This window comes from Mus caroli, unplaced genomic scaffold (genome assembly GCF_978045245.1).
Source record: "Mus caroli unplaced genomic scaffold, Mus_caroli_1 scaffold_5, whole genome shotgun sequence".
NCBI classification, from domain to species: Eukaryota; Metazoa; Chordata; class Mammalia; order Rodentia; family Muridae; genus Mus; species Mus caroli.
This window is the reverse complement of record NW_028227260.1, coordinates 116,867,675-116,890,333: the sequence shown is the minus strand read 5'-3', so window position 1 is coordinate 116,890,333 and position 22,659 is coordinate 116,867,675. Positions and strand designations below refer to the sequence as shown.

Sequence of the window (22,659 nt, the reverse complement as noted above, 5' to 3'; positions counted from 1 at the left end):
TGTTGGAATCAAAGGGGTTCCCCACCACTGCCCCGCCAGCTCCCCGCCTTTCTTCCTTGCTTAAACTTGTCAGGCTGGCTTCTGCCTTTGGGGCATTATTACAGACTGCTTCTTGGACTGCCCTTCTCCCGGATCTCGTGGCTTGCTGGTGATACTCATTCTTGCAGCTCTGATACTGAACCCTCAAAGAAGCCGTCCTTGGTAATGGTATTAAAGTAGCCAAACTCCTAGTACTTTCTTTTCAGTACTCTATTGTAGTGTCTCCATAGTGCATTTCACTACCAGAAATGAAGGAGAATTTAGACCATTGTGCCATCTAGACCATTTAGTACTGTGCTGTAGACCATGGCCTCATTCTCAAAATAACTTCTGAATGCCTAATGTACTAATTGTATTAAAATACAGTTATCTAAATATTTTTAAATTATGATTTAGTAACCCATATGCTTCTCTGTTAAGTTCCAAAATAATGATATCTATTTGCAGGCTTAATAATTACCAGAATACAGAAACTATGATGGATGTAGATGCTATTTTGATATATGTTCAACCACTGGAATGGGAAAGAAAAATATGAGTGATCTGTACTGCATAGAAAAATCACAGGCACCACAGACAATACTATCGATTATTGTCTCAGTTTATAACTGAAGAAACGGGAACATTTCAGTTAGAGATGTATTTTGTTCCTGTGCAAGTTTGTGGATTCACTAAATTCTATCCATAGGCTCCTTGGAGGTCTGTGGGCTCCATGTTTAAAACTGTATGGATAAAGCTGAAGAGGTGGCTCAGTGATTAAGAGCACTGGTTATTCTTCCAGAGGACCCAGGTTCAATTCCCAGCACCCACCTCAGGCCTTATAACTGTAACTTCAGCTTCAGGGGATCTATCACCATCTTCTGGCCTCCATAGATATTAGACAAGCATGTGGTGCACAGACATGCATACAGGTAAAAACACCTTTACATGTTAGAAAAGAATTGCATGAATGGTCTGTGAAAGTCTCAAACTTATTGTCTTAAAGGGAAAAAGATTAATTGTAGCGATGAGGAAGGATGGAATCTGCCAGGGATAGAGTGGTAGAAGAAAACTGTCTTCTGTTAGACCTCCATGAAACTAGTGGGTGTGTCATACAGAAACATCCTCTTGGGAGGAGCATGAGAAAAGTAGTGCCTTAAAGAAAGAAATCGATGGTTTCTTTGCCCCAGAATAGAGTTCAGTAAGGATAGCAACATGTAGCAAAGAGATAGCCACTGAGGGCAGATCGGCCATGGGGGCAGAGGTGAGGGAACTCAGACAGAAGGTGGAATCCTTATTGTATGCCAGACAGCAGGCCAGACACTGGCAATACAAAGCTGACGGAGACAAAGATGAGTCACCCATCTTTCAGATCTCATTAAACCCAATCCTGGGGGCAGTTTGGCTGGTCTGTGTACTTCTTCGGAGACCCTGAGGGCCAGAGGCAGACCCTGGGATTTTAGGTATTCAGGAGGAAGGAAGTTGAGGAAAAAAAAATCTGCTCTCCTGTTTCCCCTGCCCCTTCGTGTGGAGCGAAAACTGAAGTAAATGAGAAATTATGTAATAGAAGAAAGCAAAGCCATATCCTGATCATATCATTCAAACCAGCTACCCATCTAAAAATTAACTACGTCTGAGGGATGCATTCTCTACTGTCACTATGAAATCTTCAGGAGCTTCTAAGACTCTTTGCTACCTAAAGAATCATTTGTGCTTCAAAACCGCCTCAGCTGGGGAGGGGGGAATCAAAAAAAGAATGAATGAATGAATGATATTTTTAGATTTTTTTTCCTTTGGGGTGCCAGAGAGACCCTGCACCTGGGTCTCTTCCTGTCCTCGCTTCTCAGGGATGAAGGATGCTGTGGTTCTTTTTTTAAATGTTGCTTTCTTCCTTGCTCCTTGGGGGCTCTTTCACAAAGGCTCACATAGGGAGCTGCTGCAGGTAGGAGGTGTTGGCTGGGCTTATGTCTCCCTTTGATCATTCTCTTCTGGCAAAGGAATCTGAAAATCCCCTGCCCTAGGCTGACAGAATGAATTTCTTCCTCCCAGAAGGGAAGCAGCATTTCCAGTGGAGAGGTAGCATGCAAACTGAGGGGATGAGAAGAGAATAGGGATGAAGTTGTAATGACCTACTTAGAGCAAAAAGATGATGTTGGGGTCATGGGTGAAGCAGAGATTGGGTGAGATGGCTTAGTGGGTAAAGATGTTTGCCACTAAGCTGGTGACCTGAAGTCAATCCCTGGATCACTCATAGTGAAAAGAGAGAGAAGTGATGCCCATGAGTTGTTTTTTAACTTCCACACTTATGCCATGGCACACATACAGTAAATAAATATATTTTAAAAATAAAGGAAGGAAGGAAGGAAGGAAGGAAGGAAGGAAGGAAGGAAGGAAGGAAGGAAGGAAGGAAGGAAGAGACTATCAGGGCAATTGGTGTGGCTTCAGTGCAGACAGGGCAAGGAAGAAAGGAATTTCCAGCGCAGAAAGGAGGAGTGAGCTGACTCTTCTTTTCTGAGTTTTCAAAAATTAGCATATATTAATCATCTATGATAATGGGTATAGTGTATTTTTTATTATATCTACTCCTCATTACATTCTCTGGTCCCCTTTCTTTTCTTTTCCCCCTTGGTTTTTCCAGACAGGGTTTCTCTGTGTAGCCCTGGCTGTCCTGGAACTCACTCTGTAGACCAGGCTGGCCTCAAACTCAGAAATCCGCCTGCCTCTGCCTCCCGAGTGCTGGGATTAAAGGTGTGAGCCACCACCGGCCAGCTCTGGTTCTCTTTCTATTGATCTCCTTGTTCTTCCCAAGTAACCCCCCTTTTACTTTTATTTATATAAATAGAGGTATTTTAATAATCACATTTTCATTTATTTATTTATTTGTGTGTGCATACATGTATGTGTGCATGTGTATGCATACCATGGTGCATGTGGAAAGGTCAAAGGGCAACTTTGAGAGAAAAACTGGTGAGAAACCCTCTAGTTTTCTGTTTCCATCATGTGGACTCTGGGAATCAAACTCGGGTCCTCAGGCTTGATGGCAGATGCCCTCACCCACTGAGCCACCTCAGCAGCTCCCTCTTCTACTTTCATGACTTTGTGTATGTGCACAGGCAAATAATTGAATTACAGTTATTTATAGGAGCATGCTGTAAGTGATTAGTTATAGAATCATGGGCAACTCACCAGTGGGTACACTACTGAAGAAAATTCTCACTCCCTTAACAACTACTACCTGCCTATAGACTTACTATTGTTTAGGAGGCCTTGATGAATCAGGTGTGGTGGTACACATATGTAATTCTAGTACTCAGGAAGCTCAGGCAGGAGGTTCATGAGTTTGAGGGCAGCCTAAGCTACATAATGAGTTCCATACTAGCTTAGGTGGTGTGGCAAGACATTGTCTCAAAAATAAATAGATTGAGCTGTGTGCATGGTGGTGGATGCATTTATTCCTGGCACTGGGGAGGTAGAGACAGGCAGATCTCTGTGAGTTTGGTGCCAGCCTGGTCTACAGACCAAGTTCCAGGACCGCCAAGGCTATAATGAGACCCTGTATCAAAAATGAATGAATGAATGATCAAATGAATGAATATGTCTTGTTGAGTCATGGAGACTGCCTAGGGGAGCTTTGCATGGATACTCAGTGAGCTGGGGTTCCTGTGTAGATGATATGGGGGAAGTATCTTTATCAAATTTTGTCTGGGTGCTTAAATGAGAAGTAGAGAAATAAGTGGCTATGGAGGTTGCTAATTGAAGTGCTCCACTCATTGCTGCAAGAATGAGCAAAGATCCCATAGCACTGTGACAATAATTTACCCCCAATGGATCACAGAGAGATCTTGTGTACACAGCTCTGGTCCAAAAACATGGTGTGAGGAGATGCAGGAAGCCTCTAGTGGGCTTAGATCGAGGGCCTAATATGGAGGAATGTCCTCCCAACTACAGATCCCACCAGTGGCTTCCACGTTGCCTCAGGGCCCATGGATCTGAGAGAACAGTAACTCCTGGGAAGCAGCACTGAGCAAGTAACACCATGTATATATGTCTTTACACTGCTGGCTCACAGAAGGGATTTAGGGCATACGTACAGAAGGCTTAGGAAGAAGGTAGATATGAAACTAAGCCCCAAGGCATGCAAAAGCAGGATTGAAACGAAGAAAGAGAAATGGTCATTCCACACTGAAGAAATAAGTTGGGCTCGTGTGCACCAAGAAGTCAACCAGAGCTGACAGTAGAAGAGATGGAGAGTTCTGCCAGAGTAGATGAGGGAGGGTACAGCTACATAGCACACTTTGCATTTCTAACTAGGACTGACTGTCAAAACCCAAGCATTCAAAGCTGTTTCTCTCCTCTCTGCTCTAGCTACAAGCCCATCGTGGAATTCATTGATGCTCAGTTTGAGGCCTACCTACAAGAGGAGCTGAAGATCCGGAGAGTACTGCACTCCTACCATGACTCCCGAATCCATGTCTGCTTGTATTTCATTGCCCCGACAGGACATTCGCTTAAGTCTCTGGACCTAGTGACCATGAAGAAGCTGGATAGTAAGGTATGAGACAGCTTCTGGGGCTCCGCAGGCTGGACTCTTCCTCATCTAATACACAATGGCTCCTGGATTCCAGTAGAGGTCTTACAGAATCCTAATCCAATCCTTTGTTACCGTCCTTCATAAATATGATATTACAGATCCCTGCATTTGGGTCATATGCTGTGTCATCTGGATTCCTAGTATTAGGGATGGATTTGTCCTGAGTGCTCTTCCACCCTATCTGTCTTGGAAATAAAGATGGATACAAGCATGGTGGCTATTCAAGGCTAAGGGTGCTGGGTTTGGCAATGGAAAGTGGTTCTCTTTCCTTAAAAAAATTAGATTTCCTTTATTTTGTGTTTTCGAGTATTTTACCTGCATGTCTGCACGTTTGGTGCTGAAGGAGTTCAGAAGATGTCCAATTCCCTAGGACTGGTGTTAGAGATGGTTGTGAGCCAACAAGTAAATGCTGGAAACCAAACCTGGGTCTTCTGCAAGAGCAACAAGTACTCTGAACCGCTAAACCTAAATTCCTAGCACCATAAAAACAAATTGAACATTGAATTCTTTAAAAAACCTAACACAGGGCCCCCAATGAGGAGCTAGAGAAAGTACCCAAGGAGGTAAAGGGATCTGCAACCCTATAGGTGGAACAACAATATGAACTAACCAGTACCCCCCAGAGCTCGTGTCTCTAGCTGCATATGTAGCAGAAATTGGCCTAGTCGGCCATCACTGGGAAGAGAGCCCATTGGTCTTGCAAACTTTATATACTCCAGTACAGGGGAACGCCAGGGCCAAGAAGTGGGAGTGGGTGGGGGGAGGGTATAGGGGACTTTCAGGATAGCATTTGAAATGTATATAAAGAAAATATCTAATAAAAAATATTTTAAAAGCCTAATTACTATAGTTTTTCTTTCCTAACATTTGGCACACACCAGGCATTGTATACGTATACATGTTACTTCATCTTTCTTTTCCACTTGTATATATGTTATATGTTGTTCATGTGTTCATATGTATGTTTGCACGCATGCAGGTACACATATGTATGTGCATATGCGTATGGGTGTTTATATACATGGAGACTGAAGATTGATAACAGAATCATCCTGTCATCTCCCTTCCACCTTGCTCATTGAGGCAGAGTCTCAGCCATACCAGATTTCACCCATATGGCTACTCTTGCTAAGCTAGCTTGCTCTGGGAATCCTCTGTCTCTGCCTTCTGAGGCTGAGTTACAGGCAGATTGCCGTGCCCACCTGATGTGCTTGTGGGTTCTCAGGATCCTTATGCAGAAAAAGCTTAGTCAGTTGAACGTGCTCCATTTTGATTGTTTAAGAAAAACTATTTTATTATATTTTTGTAATTTTTAGATTTTGTTAATCTAAAAAATGTTATGCAATATATTCTCATCAGGGCTTCCTCTCCCCCAACTCCTCCCAGGTCCTCCCTACCCAAATCCATGTGCTTCCTCTCTCAATCTCTCTCTCTCTCTCTCTCTTGTTGAAAAAAAAAAAAAACTAAAAGAAACTTCATGAAAACCAAAACCGAATATACAAGTAAAAGATCAATAAGAAAAAAAACCTAAACAAAGGAATATGAGACAAAACATCTACAAAAACATTTTGTGTTGGCCATCTACTACTGGGCATGGAGCCTATCGTGAAGTTAATATACTCAGGGAGACTTCATTGGAAAAAAACCAAATTTTTCCTTTGCAAGTAGGTATCAATTATAGACAGCTTTTTGGTTAAAGATGGAGCCTGTGTTTACATCCCCTCTCTCAGCAATTCCATCTGGCTTGAACCTGTGCAGGCCCTGTGCATGTTGCCACAGACTCTGTGAGTTGATATCTGCCTTAGCCTCATTGTGTCTAGAAGATGTTGTTTCCTTGGAGTCATCCATCCCCTCTGGCTCTTACAGTCTTTCCACCTCCTCTCCCACATAACCTGGGAGAACAAGTTTGATGAAGGCATCTCATTTTAAGACTGAATGCTCCAAAGTCTCACTTCTACACATTGTCCAGTTGTGGGTCTCTGTGTTAGTTCTCATCTACTGTAAAAAGAAGCGTCTCTGATGAAGGTTGAACAGGGCACTGATCTATGAATATAGTGGAATGTTGTTAGGAGTCATTTTATGCAATGTTCTTTGAACAGAACTGTAATATTTGGTTTTCCCCTAGGCCCATGCCCTATCCAGTCTCAGGTGTAGCACTGTCAGGCATGGCTTCCATTTCATGGAGTGAACCTTAACTCCAACTAGATGGCAGTTGGTTACTTCCACAATGGTTGTGCCACTATTATGCTGGCATCTCACTCAGTCTGGTGACCATTACAGGGTTTGTAGCTGGGTGGGTGATTGTCTTTATCCTTTGGTAGTGTACAAAGTATATTCCAGTACCATGAACACTAGTCAGCAGGGGTGAAGGCTCTAAGTAGGCCTGCTCAGCTTCTCAGTGTTGGATGAGAATGTGTAAGTGTTGGCTCTAGCAATAGGGACTGGGCCCTGTTTTTGTCCTTCTGATAATCTAGTGTAGTCAGGTACTGTTAGTTACATTTTACACATGAGATCACTGAGGCGTGGAGAGGCAAATTGCTTGTTCAAGGTCAGACAACTTGTAATGAAGCTGAGATTTGGCTTTAGCTCTCTAACTGCAACTTATTTCAGTATACAAAAGTCTAATTTACATCTAGTCATTTGGTAGCGTAGCCATTATAAAAACTGAATGTCAGCTATAATCAGAATAAGAGTAGTTTTTCCATTTTTGTAGCAATGAGCTCACTGCTCATGAATAATAGGCTGCTCCTGAAATGCCTTCATGCCCAGCATGCCACAGTATAGGGCAGCATTGAGCCATGTGGTGGGCAGTCTGGTGGGTGGGCTGCATTAAGTAAGCAGTTTTTGGCTTATGTTTATTGTGTACCAATGAGGACTTAGACAAAAAATGACAAGGAGATTTAGATTTGCTTGTGGTTATGCTTGGCAAAGATTCTGATCTCTTGATACCCCCCACCAAGCCTTCAAAGAAGATAACTGCAAGACCTAGTCTTGGACCAACATCCTAAGCTATGAGCCTTTGGGGGACTTGGAAAGTTCAAAAGAGACAGGACTTCCCATGCTCTCTTTTCAGAACCCGGGGCCTAAGTACCATTCATGCTGCCCAATGGGGTTTATGAGCAAGAATGACTCCATTCTATGCAGGAATGTGAGCTTTAGTATGCTCTGTCTCCACAAACCACACCCATGACACTTTCCCCCATCATAGAGGGATTTCAGGCAGGTTGAACTTTGGGCTTGCACTGGGCCTTTCTCTTGCTATCTGAAATTGGGCATTCACCCCTGCTTTCTTTACCCAGAAACAAATCCTCCAACTCAAACATTAGTAACTTGGGTGAGGTGGGATTGGGGGTACAGAGTGGTGAGACAGGATCTCGTGAAGCTTAAAGCTACCCTCAAACCCAATATATAATTGGAGATGACATTGAGTTGATCCTCCTGCCTCCACCTCTCCAGTGCTGGGATTATAAGTGGAGCAGAGGATGGAACTAAGCGAGCATCCTACCAACTGAGCTCTTTGCCCAGCCCAGTCTACCATTTCTGCATAAGTTTCATGTCAAATTGGTATCACTGGTTCTTCTGTGCTTAATTGAGTTCTGGACCTGTTCTTAAACTTGTGACCTTCTGGAAAAGTTATTGTTAAGATTAATTAATTACACTAAGCCATAGCCAGTGGCCAACACATAGTAAGTACTCATTATTTATTATTATATTGTTGTTTGGCCAAAGGTGGAGAGTACAGGGCCTATTTGCTGAGCTTTCCCTCTAGGCGCTAATGGGAGCCCTAGGTTATGCAGTTTTCAGTTGCTAGTCAACAACAGTTAATCCCGCTTTGTCCCTCTTTCTCCTAGGTGAACATCATTCCCATTATTGCCAAGTCAGATGCCATTTCTAAGAGTGAGCTGGCAAAGTTCAAGATCAAAATCACCAGCGAACTTGTGAGCAATGGAGTCCAGATCTATCAGTTCCCCACAGACGATGAGTCGGTGAGCGAGATCAATGGAACCATGAATGTGAGTGGGAACACAGGGTTCACCTTTCTAGTCTTGTGTTCTTATGTTCTTGTCTTTGACAAGAAGCAGCGAAGTACCTTCGTCATCCATCTTAATGTGGTAACTCTTGATTATCTGAGTCTCAGGTATTGATGACAGAGGATCCAGAGCCTAAAAAGCTCCTCTTTCTACTGATGGCTGCTGCAAAGCCTCAGCAATGCAGATTAGTAACCAGGGAAAGGGCAAAGGCTGCCTCTAGACTGAGTGGCAAGCTGGGAACGCAGACCTCTCTTTCTGCTCTCCTTCTCTTCCTCCTTTGTGGCTCATATGTGTGTTCATATGTGTGTGCAGGTATATGTACATGTGTGTGGAGACATGAGGCTGATATTGGGGGTCTTCCTCAATCACTCTCCACTGTATTTATTGTGGTAGGGTCTCTTGCTGAAACCAGAGCTCAACAAAACCTCATAGTCTCTGCTGGCCTATGGGCCCTGGGGCTCCCCTGCCCCTGCCTTGTAAGTACTAGGATTGCAGGTAGGTGCTGTACTTGGCCAACCCTGAACTCAGGTTCTCAAGATTACCAGACAAATGCTTTATCCACTGTGCTACCCCTCCAACCCTCTAACCACCTTTTCAACAGCCCTCATATCTAAGCCAGAGTAGACTGCAGGAAAGACATACCTTGTTTGTTGCTGATTCCCAACAGTGCTGGTCCAGCAAAAGACATAAAGGCTGAAAAAGTTGGTTGGCCTCAGAGGATGGGCTGTTGTCCAAGAATTAATCCCTGTTGTCAAGGAGCAAGTACTCTGAAAAACTGAGCTGTCTCTCCAGCCCCAGTGATGTTGTTTTTAAGCATCAAGATTATGCTTTACCTTATTAAGTATGAATGAATTTATAAGACGAGTCCTCTTCCCTCCCCACCCCCAGAGGAATGAGTAATAAAGGAGGCAGAGAGTCAAATACTCCCCATGCTTCTTTACAGTGTGTTGCTTGCTGTCGCTGTGGAGGCTTCAATGTTGTGATTTCCAGGAGACAGCTAATAGCATTCAGCAAGCCTCTGCTTCGGGAACAGATTTCTTTCTCTCTATTGAGAGGCATCAGTTTTTCCTAATGACATAATGTCAGGGGACAGCCAAACTCAGGAAAGTCTTGTAATAAAAGCCATTTTTAGCAAACTTTTCCTGCTGCTGGTGCCCTCTAAGTTATCATTACAACATCAGCTGCCACCTCCTATGAATTGGCCAATGAATTAGCATAGCCGGGCAGCAAGTCACTGTCTAGCCTCATGTCCTGCCCATCAACACAGCCCACCCGAGACAGGTTTATTAGTAGAAGCCCTTCATCTGCCTTGACAAGTCTGAATTAACTGACTCAAGTCTGCATGCCTTGTGGTAGGTGGAGTTGTGTTCCCCGTGACCAGCAATGGGTATGGATAAAAATGACAAAACACAAAACAGTGCTGTCTTCTCCAGGAGTCAGCGCTTCTGAATGGAAATGAGGGACTGTGAGGGCAAGAAAACCAGAAAAGATGCACACAGCCTGCAGAGAAATGGGAAGTGCTTTCTGGGTGTGGCTTGCACTGATGTCTGGAAGCGTCTACACACCTCAGGACCTTAGTCCCTGTAGATAGCTTCTGAACTCATTTTCTCTGAGTCATCAAGCAGTGTTCATACTTGTGGTTTGATTTGCTAGGAACAAATAGGCCTGATAAGTTCTCAGCAATATGAAGATGTCCCGTTATTGCCACTACATTATGGGTTAAGAGTGACAATCACCCTTGCTCTGTTCTCCTCTCAAATCTGGCTTCCTGCTCAGCCCAGGGCTGCTCCAGCCTCAGAGTTGGAAACTTGCCAGTGCTATGAAGCAATAGTTCTCAAGCATGCTGCTGTGGCAGAGGAGAGCTTGTGAGTCCCACGATGCTCATAACAGTCCATAGCTCATCACTGCTTCACTTTGAAGAACTCAATTAAAAGCTAGATGTTGCAGTGCATGCCTGTGATCCCAGTACTGAGGCAGGAGGATTACATGTTTGAGTCTGGACTAGGCTACATTTAACAAGACCTGGCCTCCAAAAGAAAAGAAAAGGAAGCTAAATCCCATGGGTTCAGAGTCACCCCCCTAAGTAGTATTGCTCAGTATTCCACCATGCTCTCTTAAATGGGAAGGGAGGAGAAGTGCCTTACAGCTAAGATGCCTGGACTTGGGGATATCTGTGGAAGGGGCCTGTATGAGAAGCCTTTGTGTTCTGTATGCTGACTGGGAGACAGGAGGGAGGAGTCACTGCTATAATAAACCCAGGAGTACTTTGCCCACCTGCCACCATTCCAACTGTATCAAAGTCTCTAGAGAAACCATACAGTGGCACCACCAGGGATGGGGAGCAGTGCCTGGGTGCTATGAGGACCGAGTGCCAGCCTTTCCAATCTAGCTATAGTTCCAGATCCCTAGTCCTGCCTGCTGCACAGCCAGTCATCATGGGAAATCGAAGAGGCAGAAGTGTTTTTGTTTGTTTGTTTGTTTGTTTGTTTTTTACATAGTTCAGGAAGACTTTTGTTATAGTTCAGCTGCTTTTGGGGGAGCATACCTGGCATTGCCCTTGGCTTCTGGATGGCTCTAGAAAAACTTATTTCAGATTGTGGGACAGGAGATGGAGAAGTTGGGGGAGATGGAGTGAGTCTGCTCTGTGCTATTTCCAACTCATGCTGGGATGACTCTCACAGCCATAGAGGTTAAATCTCAAAAATGTCACATTGTTTACATTAATTCATTAATTTGGGACATGGTTTCACTATGTAGCCAAGGCTGTTCTTAAACTTGTGACCTTCTTGCCTCAGTTTCCTATTGCTTGCATTATAGAACAGAGTCACCATGCCCAGCTTACTATTTAGATGCAATGCTACTGGTCGGGCAGAATAAACACACCTATAGTCTCAGCATTCGGGAGGTAGAGGCAGGAGGATCAGAAGTTTAAGGTTATCTTCCACAATACAGAGAGCTGGAGGATAGCCTGAACTACATGAGACCCTGTTTCAATAAATAAATAAATAAAGTAATGCTATTCTTAGAATAGCGCAAACTGTAGCTAGGGGATAAAGAACAGGTCCAGAACTCAATTAAGCCCAGTTAATTGGCCAGTTGTTAGGCACTGGGTTTGATTTTAACAGTAAGGGCATGTGGTTGGCAAACTGGATCACAGGGAGGCTAGAGGCTCAAGCCTGTCCTCTCCCTTAATTCAGCAATGATACCCACATTGTTCCCATGTACTTCTGTTGGGATGACCAATGGTATTTGATGCAATTAAGTGACAGTCTTGTTTAGCCACTAGGCTGAAATGGGGGTCAAGTAGAATCAGCCTTATAGGAAACTCTGTCAACCCTGGGAAGAAACCAAAGCCAGTCAGTATACATCACCAGAAAAGATTTCGGTGGAATTTTGTAGCCTAAAAGGAAAAAAAAAAAAAACCAACCAAACAAACTAGAAAACCACCCTTCCAGTCTTCAGAGCATAATACATGTGGTTGTTCAAGGATAGAGTAAGTCATGTAGGAATGGATCGTCAAACAACTTTCAAGTGGACCAAGGGGAGTTCAAGGTAGACGTGAGCCTGGAAAAGTAATGCTTTCATTTGAAAGTGTTGCCCATGTGATAGTAATAGGAGATGGAGTCTTGCAGGGCCTGATGATGCAGCCCTAGAATCTCAGCTACCCTGCAGGCTGAGGCAAGAGGATCACAAGTTGAAGATGTGCTTAGACTACAGAGTTGAGTTCCCAGCCTGGGCAACTTAGTGAGACCCTATCTCAAAACAAAAACTAAAAAAAAAGGAAGGCTGGGGATCTAAAACTCAGTGGTATAACATGTGCCTGACATGTGTAAAGCCCTGTGTTCAATGTCTAGGATTGATGATTTTTAAAAAGAAGGGGACTAGAGAAATGGTTCGGAGGCTAAGAGCACAGAGAATCTTAGTTCTGTTTCCAATACCCACGTAGGGTGACTCACAACCTCCTGTTACTCCAGCTCTAGGGGATTTAACCCTTTCTCCTGGCCTCTGTGTATACCTGCCCTCGCATGCACACACCCATATACATATATATGCAATTAAAATAACTCTCATTTGAAAAGAAGAGAGATTGGGGTGGGGTGAGGAGCCAAGTGGTGGCGTCACAGCATGCTTTAATCCCAGCACTCAGGCTCTCTGTGAGTTCAAGACCAGTTTATTCTACAAAGTGAGTTCCAGGACAGCTGGATCTGTTACACAGAGGAACCATGTCTCAAAACAAATAAACAAACAACAACAACAAAACAAAAAAAGGAGTCAGAGTCAGGGATAGGGAGATTAGGCCTTTATGGTTAGGTAAGCCATAAGGGCTGCTCCCTCACTAATAGGATTAAGGGTCTTTATAAAAGAGGCTTCATGAAGACTTTAACTAACCTGATCATCCACTTTCTGCAGTGGGAAGATGCAGCAAGAAAACTCTCATCAGACACTCAAATGTGCTACTACTTTGAGCTTAGATGCTCAGTCTCTGGAGCTATGGAAAGAAGTCCACTTATGTTCTTTATAAATTACTTAGCCTCAGGTATCTTTTTTGTGGTTGTACAAAATGGACTAAGTAGTGACTCTGGAACCAGACTCCCAAGACAAGCCCAAGGCTGTGTGTTGTAATAGCACTCTGCACCTGGAAGATCTCCTATCTGCTGTCCCCCATCAGACACTTAGGTAGCATTACACAAGGTCCCTGGAAGATCTCCTATCTTGGTATCCCTCATCAGACACTGAGGGAGCATTACACAAGGTCCCTTTATCAATCTTCTCATTATGTGTGGGCAGGAGTCTTGTCTTGCAATGATTAAGAGTCTCCTCCCTGAAGCCACATACATGAAACACCGCTTCTCAGCTTCCTGCAGGAACATAAAATAGGGAGGGTGGAGGAGAAAGTCTGGCCTGTATTTTGAGAGGTATCATGGATAGGACCTGGTAGTGTGATTGAAAGTAAAACTTCCTTTGTGGACACTTTGCCCCTTCTTAGAATTGGGAACAAAACATCCATGGAAGGAGTTACAGGGACAAAGTTTGGAGCTGAGATGAAAGGATGGATCTTCTAGAGACTGCCATACCTGGGGATCCATCCCATAATCAGCCTCTAAACGCTGACACCATTGCATACACCAGCAAGATTTTGCTGAAAGGACCCAGATATAGCTGTCTCTTGTGAGACTATGCCGGGGCCTAGCAAACACAGAAGTGGATGCTCACAGTCAGCTATAGGATGGATCACAGGGCCCCCAATGGAGGAGCTAGAGAAAGTACCCAAGGAGCTAAAGGGATCCACAACCCTATAGGTGGAACAACATGATGAACTAACCAGTACCCCCCGAGCTCATGTCTCTAGCTGCATATGTATCAAAAGATGGCCTAGTCGGCCATCAGTGAAAAAAGAGGCCCATTGGTAGTGCATACTTTATATGCCTCAGTACAGGGGAACGACAGGACCAAGAAGTGGGAGTGGGGGGGGGTTGGGGGACTTTTGGGACAGCATTTGAAATGTAAATGAAGAAAATACCTAATTAAAAAATAAATTAAAAAGAAAGTAAAACTCCTCTCCATCTTGCCTGATTCCATGCTGGTTGTCATAGCCATGTGTCTTTCAAGAACAGCTGACTTGCAGTGACTCCTGGCCTGCTGTGCTTAATTGATTTCTAGCAGATGCTGTTTATTTAGCCAGGACACAGAATATAGACCACCCTAGGTGGCTTGTGAAGGCTGGCAGCCAAAGTGTGGTGCCCCCCCCCACTTCCTGCAAAGACCTAGCCTAGGAGTTCAATACATGCATGACTTCTTTAAGCAGTCTGTCCTGGCTCCCTCCAATAGCATATAAGGAAATGATGTTTGCCTGTACTTTCCAGAAACATCTTTGATGCCAGTTGCAGAGAAGCATGCTGTGGGAGGTTCTAGGAGTCCTCAGAATTCAGTCTGGTGTGGGCTGTGCATTCGGGAATAGTCACAGAGCTAGAGGAATCAAATGACAGGAGTTTGCGGAAGAGAGGCCTCGAGTGACCCTATCATTCTGACAGTGTCCCTTGATGATAAAATAACAGGCCTAAGGGAAGACTGGCATTTCCTGTGCCTTTATTTTCTTTCTTTCTTCTTGAGCCTAGAGAAGTGCCTCCCACTTCACACCCGGTCCCTCCTCCATCACTTTAGAGCTGAGAGCCCAGGGTGCAAGCAGATGATGCTACAGCATGGTTTTCCTTCTCACCTCCTCCCTCAGTCTAGCCCTCTGCAGTCACTGCCCCTCATCTCTCCTGCAAACCCCAAGCTCATGCCCCTTTCGTCCTGCTTCCTACTCCATTCAAGGAGTGTTATGAAGTATCTACTATTTGCCCTTGGTCACATAGTATCTAACAGGATTTCGAGTATATAATTTAGGCTTCCTCAACAAGAGTACAAGCTTCCAAAGTGCAAGGGAATGTATCTTCTACTTCTTTGTGTCCCTTATAGTGCACCATCAGAGCTTGCCGGTAAAGATGTGGTGACTTGCCCTCCAGGCTCATGGGGTCAGTGAGCTCTTGCCTCGACAAGAATAACAACAGTCCATCTTAGTGGTTTTCGGCTGTGCTCTCATACTCTAGGAAGGAAGAGAGTAGCAATGCCAGTAGCTGTACGCAACCCTTTCTGATGCTTATCTACCTCCAGCCGGCAGCAACTGTGACTGTGGCTATAGCAACCTGCTCCTGCTCCTGCTCCTGCTCCTGCTCCTGCTCCTGCTCCTGCTCCTGCTCCTGCTCCTGCTCCTGCTCCTGCTCTGTTCCCTATGTGTTAGACCATGCCATTGTTATCTGTTATCTTAAATTCCAGAGCAGGGAGGAGAGAAGGAGGCCTCATATCCCTACATAGCTGTGGAGCTCTTGAGCTTACTGAATGCCTCCCAGTGCTGAAGCAATGAGTGATGTTGTAGAGGGAGCACCCAAAGGCCTGGAGATGAGCAGCAGTTGCATCATGGGGTGCTTGATGCCTTTCTTCTGGAGTTCTGAGTGCTTGTTTGCCTCTGTTCCAGGCCCACCTGCCGTTTGCTGTTGTTGGCAGCACAGAAGAAGTGAAGATAGGCAACAAGATGATGCGGGCTCGGCAGTATCCTTGGGGGACTGTGCAGGGTGAGTCTCCTGCGGATGGGCTGCTGTGTTTTTGATGCCCCCTGCCATGATATGACAAGTTCCTAGCTTGTCCCCTGCCTCTGCTACTCAGTTTAGGTCTCAAACAGCCATAGGGGGTCACGAGCAGCAAGCGCTGGCCCTGTGCCTGGATTCTAGGATGTGAGCAGACTCCCTTTGTCTCTAATGAAGAAAATACTCCCTTGTAACTACCTCCAAACACAACAAAAGACAAATGGTCTTGGCACAGCATAGAAAGGACTATACAAGTGAGTGTGTCCCTAAGAGACGCACAAGAATGTTCACAACAGAGAATAATAATGATAAATTATTACAAACAATGAGGTGTCCATAAAAATAGATTGGATAATTTGTGAAACAGTCATATCATGGGATCTTAGACAGAGGTGAAAATGAATGAATGATAGCTATGTCTGCGTGACTGGATCTCAGAAACACAATGCTGAGCTAAATAAAATCACACAAGCCTGCGTATGATATGAATTCCAGAAGCAAGCTAAAATAACATGATAATATGGTTTTGTGAATTCATACACAAGTAATGAATGATAAAACAGTTTTAAAACACACACACACACACACCAAGAGCTGGAACAATGGCTCAGAGGTAAAAAGCACCTGTTTTTCTTGCAAAGGACCTGAACTCCTACAGCATGGTTTTCCTTCTCACCTCCTCCCTCAGTCTAGCCCTCTGCAGTCACTGCCCCTCATCTCTCCTGCAAACCCCAAGCTCATGCCCCTTTCGTCCTGCTTCCTACTCCATTCAAGGAGTGTTATGAAGTATCTACTATTTGCCCTTGGTCACATAGTATCTAACAGGATTTCGAGTATATAATTTAGGCTTCCTCAACAAGAGTACAAGCTTCCAAAGTGCAAGGGAATGTATCTTCTACTTCTTGTGACCGCGTCACAAGGGTCACTTCTGCTTTTATCTCCAGCTCCATTGAATCAGAACTTTCTTCTGACTTCTGCAGGCATCTCATGTAAACACACACACACACACCGCAAAAAATATAAATTAAAATAATTCTCTAAAAACAGGACTAGCGTGATGGCTTGTGGGGGAGGGCTAAAGGCATTTTCCTGATTCAAGCCTGCTGGCCTGAGTTTGATCCCCAGAGGCCACACAGTGGAAGGAAAGAGCTGACATCTGAAGGTTGTCCTCCAACCTTCACACGAGTTCACACATACACACCCACACCCTGTCACACTTAAAATAAATTAAAATTTAAAAATATACAAATGAATGATAAATCCACAGGCAGGATAGCGTTAACGTTTCATTGGCAGAGGAGGCAGGGAATAGAGAGAGGGACATGATATCAAAAAGAGGCCAGCAGGGCCTTCCAAGGTACTGGTAACAGTACTTTCAGTTGTGGAGATACTTAAAAAATTTTTTAAATTTAAAACTGCTTTAAATTGCACATATCTATTTCATGGACTTATATACATTTTTATATATCCATACATATATGATTATTTCATAATTTTAAAGAATCAGATATATATTTGCAACCATTCATCACAGGTTTTTTTGGTAGTGTGCTTCAGACATGCTATGCTATGCTATGCTATGCTATGCTATGCTATGCCATGCCATGCCATGCTATGCTATGCTATGCTATGCTATGCAGTTTAGTAGATCATACAAGCTCTAGGACACTGCAGTGGGCAGAAGTTTAAGGACCTGAGTCTATAGCTGTAAACTGTGCCATAGCTGGCAGTTTCTCTGTAAATTCATCCCAACCCTTGGACAAATAATAGAGAGTGGGCACCCAAGAAGAGTAGCATACATCTGTAAGTCCAGCACTGGGAGGGATGGAGAGGGGCAACTGGGAGGAGAGAGTCATTCCTCTTCCTTTTGTGGTGCTGAGGATGGAACTGACTGAGAGCCTCATGCATGCTAGATGAGCGCTCTATCTTTGAGCTCCATCTCCTGTTTGGATGTCCCATAGGTAAGAGAAGATGGTCAGAGCTGCACTAAATTTTGTGCTTCCCTGTTATTTGGAGCTGGGGGTGTTACAGTAGGAATCTTGGCAAGTGGCTTCTAGACCAAGAGTCACCCTCTTTGGAGTCTGAGGCCTGACAGACAGGAACTTGAGGTGGGAGGAGACAAACCAGCAGACAAAGTTCCAGTGACTTCCATGCCCAACTTAGACTGCCCTGCTCTTATCCCAAACTGGTTTTTTTGGGGGGTGGTAGTGGTTTCAGGGGTTGTTTTGTTTTGTTTTTTACTCCTGAGTTGACTATTCTTTTTGAGTGAAGAAGCAATTGAATACTGCTTGGGAACCTTAAAGAAAACTTAGAATTATTCCTTCTTTCACCACTCCCTCACTTTTTAAACAGTGTTTCATGTAGCCCAAGGTGGTCTTGTATTCACTGTGTAGTTGAGGCTAGCCTTGAATTCCTGACACTCCTGAGCCAACCTCCTAAGTGTTGAAATTACAGGTATACACACACTGTTATGCCTGGTTCTGGAATCATTCCTACTGACCAGGGATAGCAGTCCACAGTTGGAGAAGCAGCTACATATAGCTTGGTCCTGAGAAGTTACTTTACTGATGCAGCTTTTTATACTAGTTTATGTTCTATAGCAACAGTTCTCAACCCATGGGTCACAACCCTTTGTGGGATCAAATGGCTCTTTCACAGAGGTCACATATCAGATATCCTGCATATCCAATATTTACATTATAATTCATAACAGTAGCAAAATTACAGTTATGAAGTATCAAATAATTTTATGGTTGGTGGTCACCACAACATGAGGAACTGTGTTAAAAGGTAGCAGCATTAGGAAGGTTAGGGACCAGTATTCTAAGGCAACAGGTAGGGTTCATGTCATGTAAGGGGCCTTAAGCAGAAAGAGTACATGGACCACCCTGGAGTTTGGACAAATACTTCTGATGACCATATCTGACCATCTATGATGATACAACTATTCTCAACCCTGTCATTCCAGAGCCCCTCCTTTCTGTCCCTACTGTCCTCTTCCAGACCCTGAGAGACAGAATCTTGGCTAACTTATCTGTTTATCATCTCAAAAACTACTCTCCTCCTGTACATGGCCAAACACTACCACCCAACACAGTGGAGAAGACCTGGAAACATCCTGACAGAGCTCTACTTACAACATTGCTCTAGCCAGAAACCCACTTTGCTATCTATGACTTAGTCCACATCCCTCACCTTCTTGCTCACCATCCAAAATGAATACCTTTGCCCTCAAAGCAAAGAAATGGTATACACTTTCTCCTGCTTAGGATTGCCGTGCTCATGCCATTATCCACCCTTGGCAAAAACACCTCTTTGGAAGCTTCTATTTCCCATATGGGCCACCCAGGAGGTCTGCCCCTCCTTGTCCCCACCACCTATTGCTACCCTGGTTCTTTTTCCTTGCTCTTTGGAGACTCTGCCTATGGTCTTTCCCCTACACTATCTGCTTCTGAAGCCTGACTCTGCAACCTGCCCTCCATATAACCTTGCCTAGCCTTCTGGAGGCCTGGTGGGGATTGTGTTCTATTATCTGCTTTATAAATTCTGTTCTTCCTTCCAGAGTCATCCAAGAGGTTGTGTCTATGGGGATGCCTACAGTCTCCTGGGAGCTTGTAGGTCCCCCTCTTCTGGGCTTTTATGGCACTGCAATCTTACCTTCATGTTTGTAACTTTGGCTTTGTGTTGTATTGTTCTGTTTACACGTGCTTTCCCACTAAACTGTGGCTTCCTAAAAGCATAGGCCCAAGACTTCATTTCTTAATTCTCAGGGTTACACATAATACTGGGAACTGAGATTCCAGGAATACTTACTGGGGTGCCTGGTTAGACAGATGTGCGTCTATCTGCGAAGCAGTGCAAAGAAGATATTCCTGTGGAAGTCTGCTTGGTGGCATTAACGCATGTTCTTAGATAGTTCCACAGTAGTAAAGTTTTTACTATTGCCCTTTCATAATGTTTCTTTCCCAATGTTCACAAGAAATAGAATTAGGTAGTTTAATTTATAGGCGCCGTATAAACAGGCTGCAAAGCACTGTCACCTTAGACATTTTACTTCTCACTTCATCCATTTCTTCCTCTGCCGGCCTTCCTTTCCATATCCATCCAATGCCCCAATACCCGCTATGCAGTTGAAAACGAGGCTCACTGCGACTTTGTGAAGCTGCGGGAGATGCTGATTCGGGTCAACATGGAGGATCTGCGGGAGCAGACCCACGCCCGGCACTATGAATTGTACCGCCGCTGTAAGCTGGAGGAGATGGGCTTCAAGGACACCGACCCTGACAGCAAACCATTCAGGTACCTCTTATGCCAGCTCAGGTCAGCCTGCTCTAGCTCAGGAAGCCTTGCCCTGAATAATCAGCAGGGGAAGCGAGGCGTGGAGGTTCACTAGAGAGCCAAAAGTAACTCCTAGATCATTGGTGCTGCTTGAGTGTTCCCTCTCTATGTCTGCACAGCTGCCAGAACAGCTGGCACCCTGCTTAGAAACACAGACAAAGGAGGGGGCCTGGAGGAACTACTCTGCTGATTGATCACTCACTACTTCAGCCCCTCCGTCCCATGTATAGCTGCTGTAGTGAGCTCTGCTTACACGGACTCGGTACTGGGGCTTTGTTCTACTGGGTGGCAGTTAGGAACTGCCCTCTGTTCCCACTTTCTTCATCTGGCTCTCGTATTGCTTAAGACAGCTTCCCAATATGTTCTTCCCCAACTTCCCCGTTCTCAAAACCAGATAGGAAAAAGTCAGGCAGAGTGGAGCAACACTGGAATCTCAGCTCTGGGGAGGCCTAAGCAGAAAGATGGCCATGAGTTTGGGGACAGCCTGGGGTACTTAGCAAGTTCTGTACCATAGCTACATAGCAAGAGCATTCCTTTAAAAAGAAGAAGAAGAAGAAGAAGAAAGGGGAGAGCTGGGTATGTGATTTGGTAGTTGAGTGTTTGCCTAGCATGCACAAGCTGAGTTCATCCCTAACACCAAATAAATAGATAGGAAAATACAAAAAAAAAAAAAAAAAGACCAAGAAGTAGTTACTTGGCTTGTATTGGTGATTTGCATGATGCTCTCTCTTCCCCACTGCCTTAGCATTTCAGTGTGAGTTTTGTTTTGACCACTAACGATGAATAATCACTGGTGTTTTCCTCAAATCAGAATCTAAAGTGCTTTTCATTATGCAGGTGGGAGCCATAGACCAACGAAAGCATCTGCTCTGTATATACAGTATGCGTCATTATCCCTGCATTTTGAATTACCATGTGTTGCCCTTTACTGTGGCTCTATCTCCTTTCAGGAAATGTCAGACATCCGAGAGCAAGCCATGGGGGGGGGGATATCTGTGGGAGGAAAATGCTTTCAAATGGCCCCTGGGATCCCACAGAATTTGTTTATAGCTGAAGGGACCCAGGACACCATACAAGCAGTCCTTTGGGGGATGGCTGCTTTGGGAATGGCAGCTTGCCAGCTCTCTGTGGACAGGCAGGTCAGGGCCCCAGAGCTCCTGAAGTGGAAGGAGCTAGTTTGTCTTTGATGGAATCTCCTCTGTTTCTCTCCTTCACCTCCGCAGCTTCCATCTGCATCCGGAAGGAGGTGTGCCTCTACCTGGCCACTTAGTCCTGGCCTTTCCTCTACTCCCTGCTTAATACCTGTTCCTTGTCTCTTCACCCTCTTCCACCAACCCCTTCCTGTCCATCTTGTTTGTAAATGCTCCCCACTAAGAGAGTACTTTTTTTAGGCCAGTTCCTCACCTGTCAAGAGGTTTATCTCTGACAGGAAGGAAACAGTTCTGTAGCTCCTGATTATCTTCCTCCTCTCACTTCCTCAGCCCACTACAATCTGCCTTCTGCCTGCCTCCAGCTCTCTACAAAATTCTCTCCAAGGCCTGCACTTGTGGATTGGTGGCCTTGTGACTTGATTTTTAGCTTTGATTTTAATGTGAAACATTAATTTGGCTTGAGACACCCTGTGCCTTTAGCTCTTGCAGTATTGCCCTGGCCAGCCTTGTCTCCCTTTCTGTCTTGTTCCTCCTTGCTCTTGCTTTCAAGCTCATTTTCTTCAGCTTCTTCCTCTAAACGTTGGTGCTCCCTTGAGATTCCTTCCACAAGCCTCTGCTCTTTCACACTCCCATCTCTTTGTTCTGGTTCTTTTATTCTCACAGCCCTAATCACCACCAAGCTATCTGATGAATCCAAAGCTAGAATTTTACCTCTGAGCTGTGAACCTATTGATGCAACTGCACCCTGGACATTTCACTCAGGTATCTATGGATACCTGATCTGAAGCTCTAGCAATCTGCCATCTACTCCTTCTTCTTCCTCCTCCTCCTTTTCCAGCATTTCCTGTTGCTATTCCTGTTCTGCCATCTATCTAGTGGCCCAAGGCAGAAACTTGAATCAGATTCTTTTGTGGGTATATTAAGAGTTTATTGTAGATCGTAAGCACTAAGATTCAAAGAAAGATGCTTGCAAAGAAAGTAAGACACACTTAAGAAAGTAGGTAAGTCTGAGCAGGAAGAGCTGCCAAGAATCAGCCTTGATTTCCCCCACCCAAGTCCTGAGAATTCTTCAGCCCTACTGTTGCTCCCGATTGCTCCATTTGCTGCCAGCCTTTAACATGAAGAGCCTTCCATTTTATACTTGAATTGCTGGAAATTTCCCTTCCTAAAATTGCCAAGTGGACTTTCTCGTGTTCTGACTGATGGATAAATACATGTCCACTTTTTAAATGTGGAACCCAAAACCTGTCTTCTTTTTCCAGACTCAGGAACCTCCCCTCTCACTCCTCCATGGGTCACATGATGTCCCCAGGTCTGTTCAAGTATGACCACATCCCCAGGAACACCAATCTTCACTTGTGTCTTTCTTCTGTCTTTGGAGCACTGACCTTCACCACACTGACTCC

The 22,659-nt window shown here is 44.6% G+C and overlaps 1 protein-coding gene across 7 annotated transcripts in view; it reads left to right on the top strand.

Annotated features, from left to right (window-relative positions):
• The window catches only part of Septin6 (septin 6), a 76,339-nt gene that overhangs the window by 38,305 nt on the left and 15,375 nt on the right, over window positions 1-22,659 (top strand). For 6 of the 7 annotated variants that reach the window (XM_021152934.3, XM_021152932.3, XM_021152929.3 and 3 more), the window contains exons 4-7: window positions 4,384-4,570; window positions 8,461-8,622; window positions 15,656-15,752; window positions 19,895-20,063. In XM_021152934.3, coding sequence (XP_021008593.1) covers window positions 4,384-4,570; window positions 8,461-8,622; window positions 15,656-15,752; window positions 19,895-20,063 — 615 coding nt within the window. The remainder of the gene's footprint in view (window positions 1-4,383; window positions 4,571-8,460; window positions 8,623-15,655; window positions 15,753-19,894; window positions 20,064-22,659) is intronic. The other variant, XM_029473378.2, reaches the window with a different exon arrangement.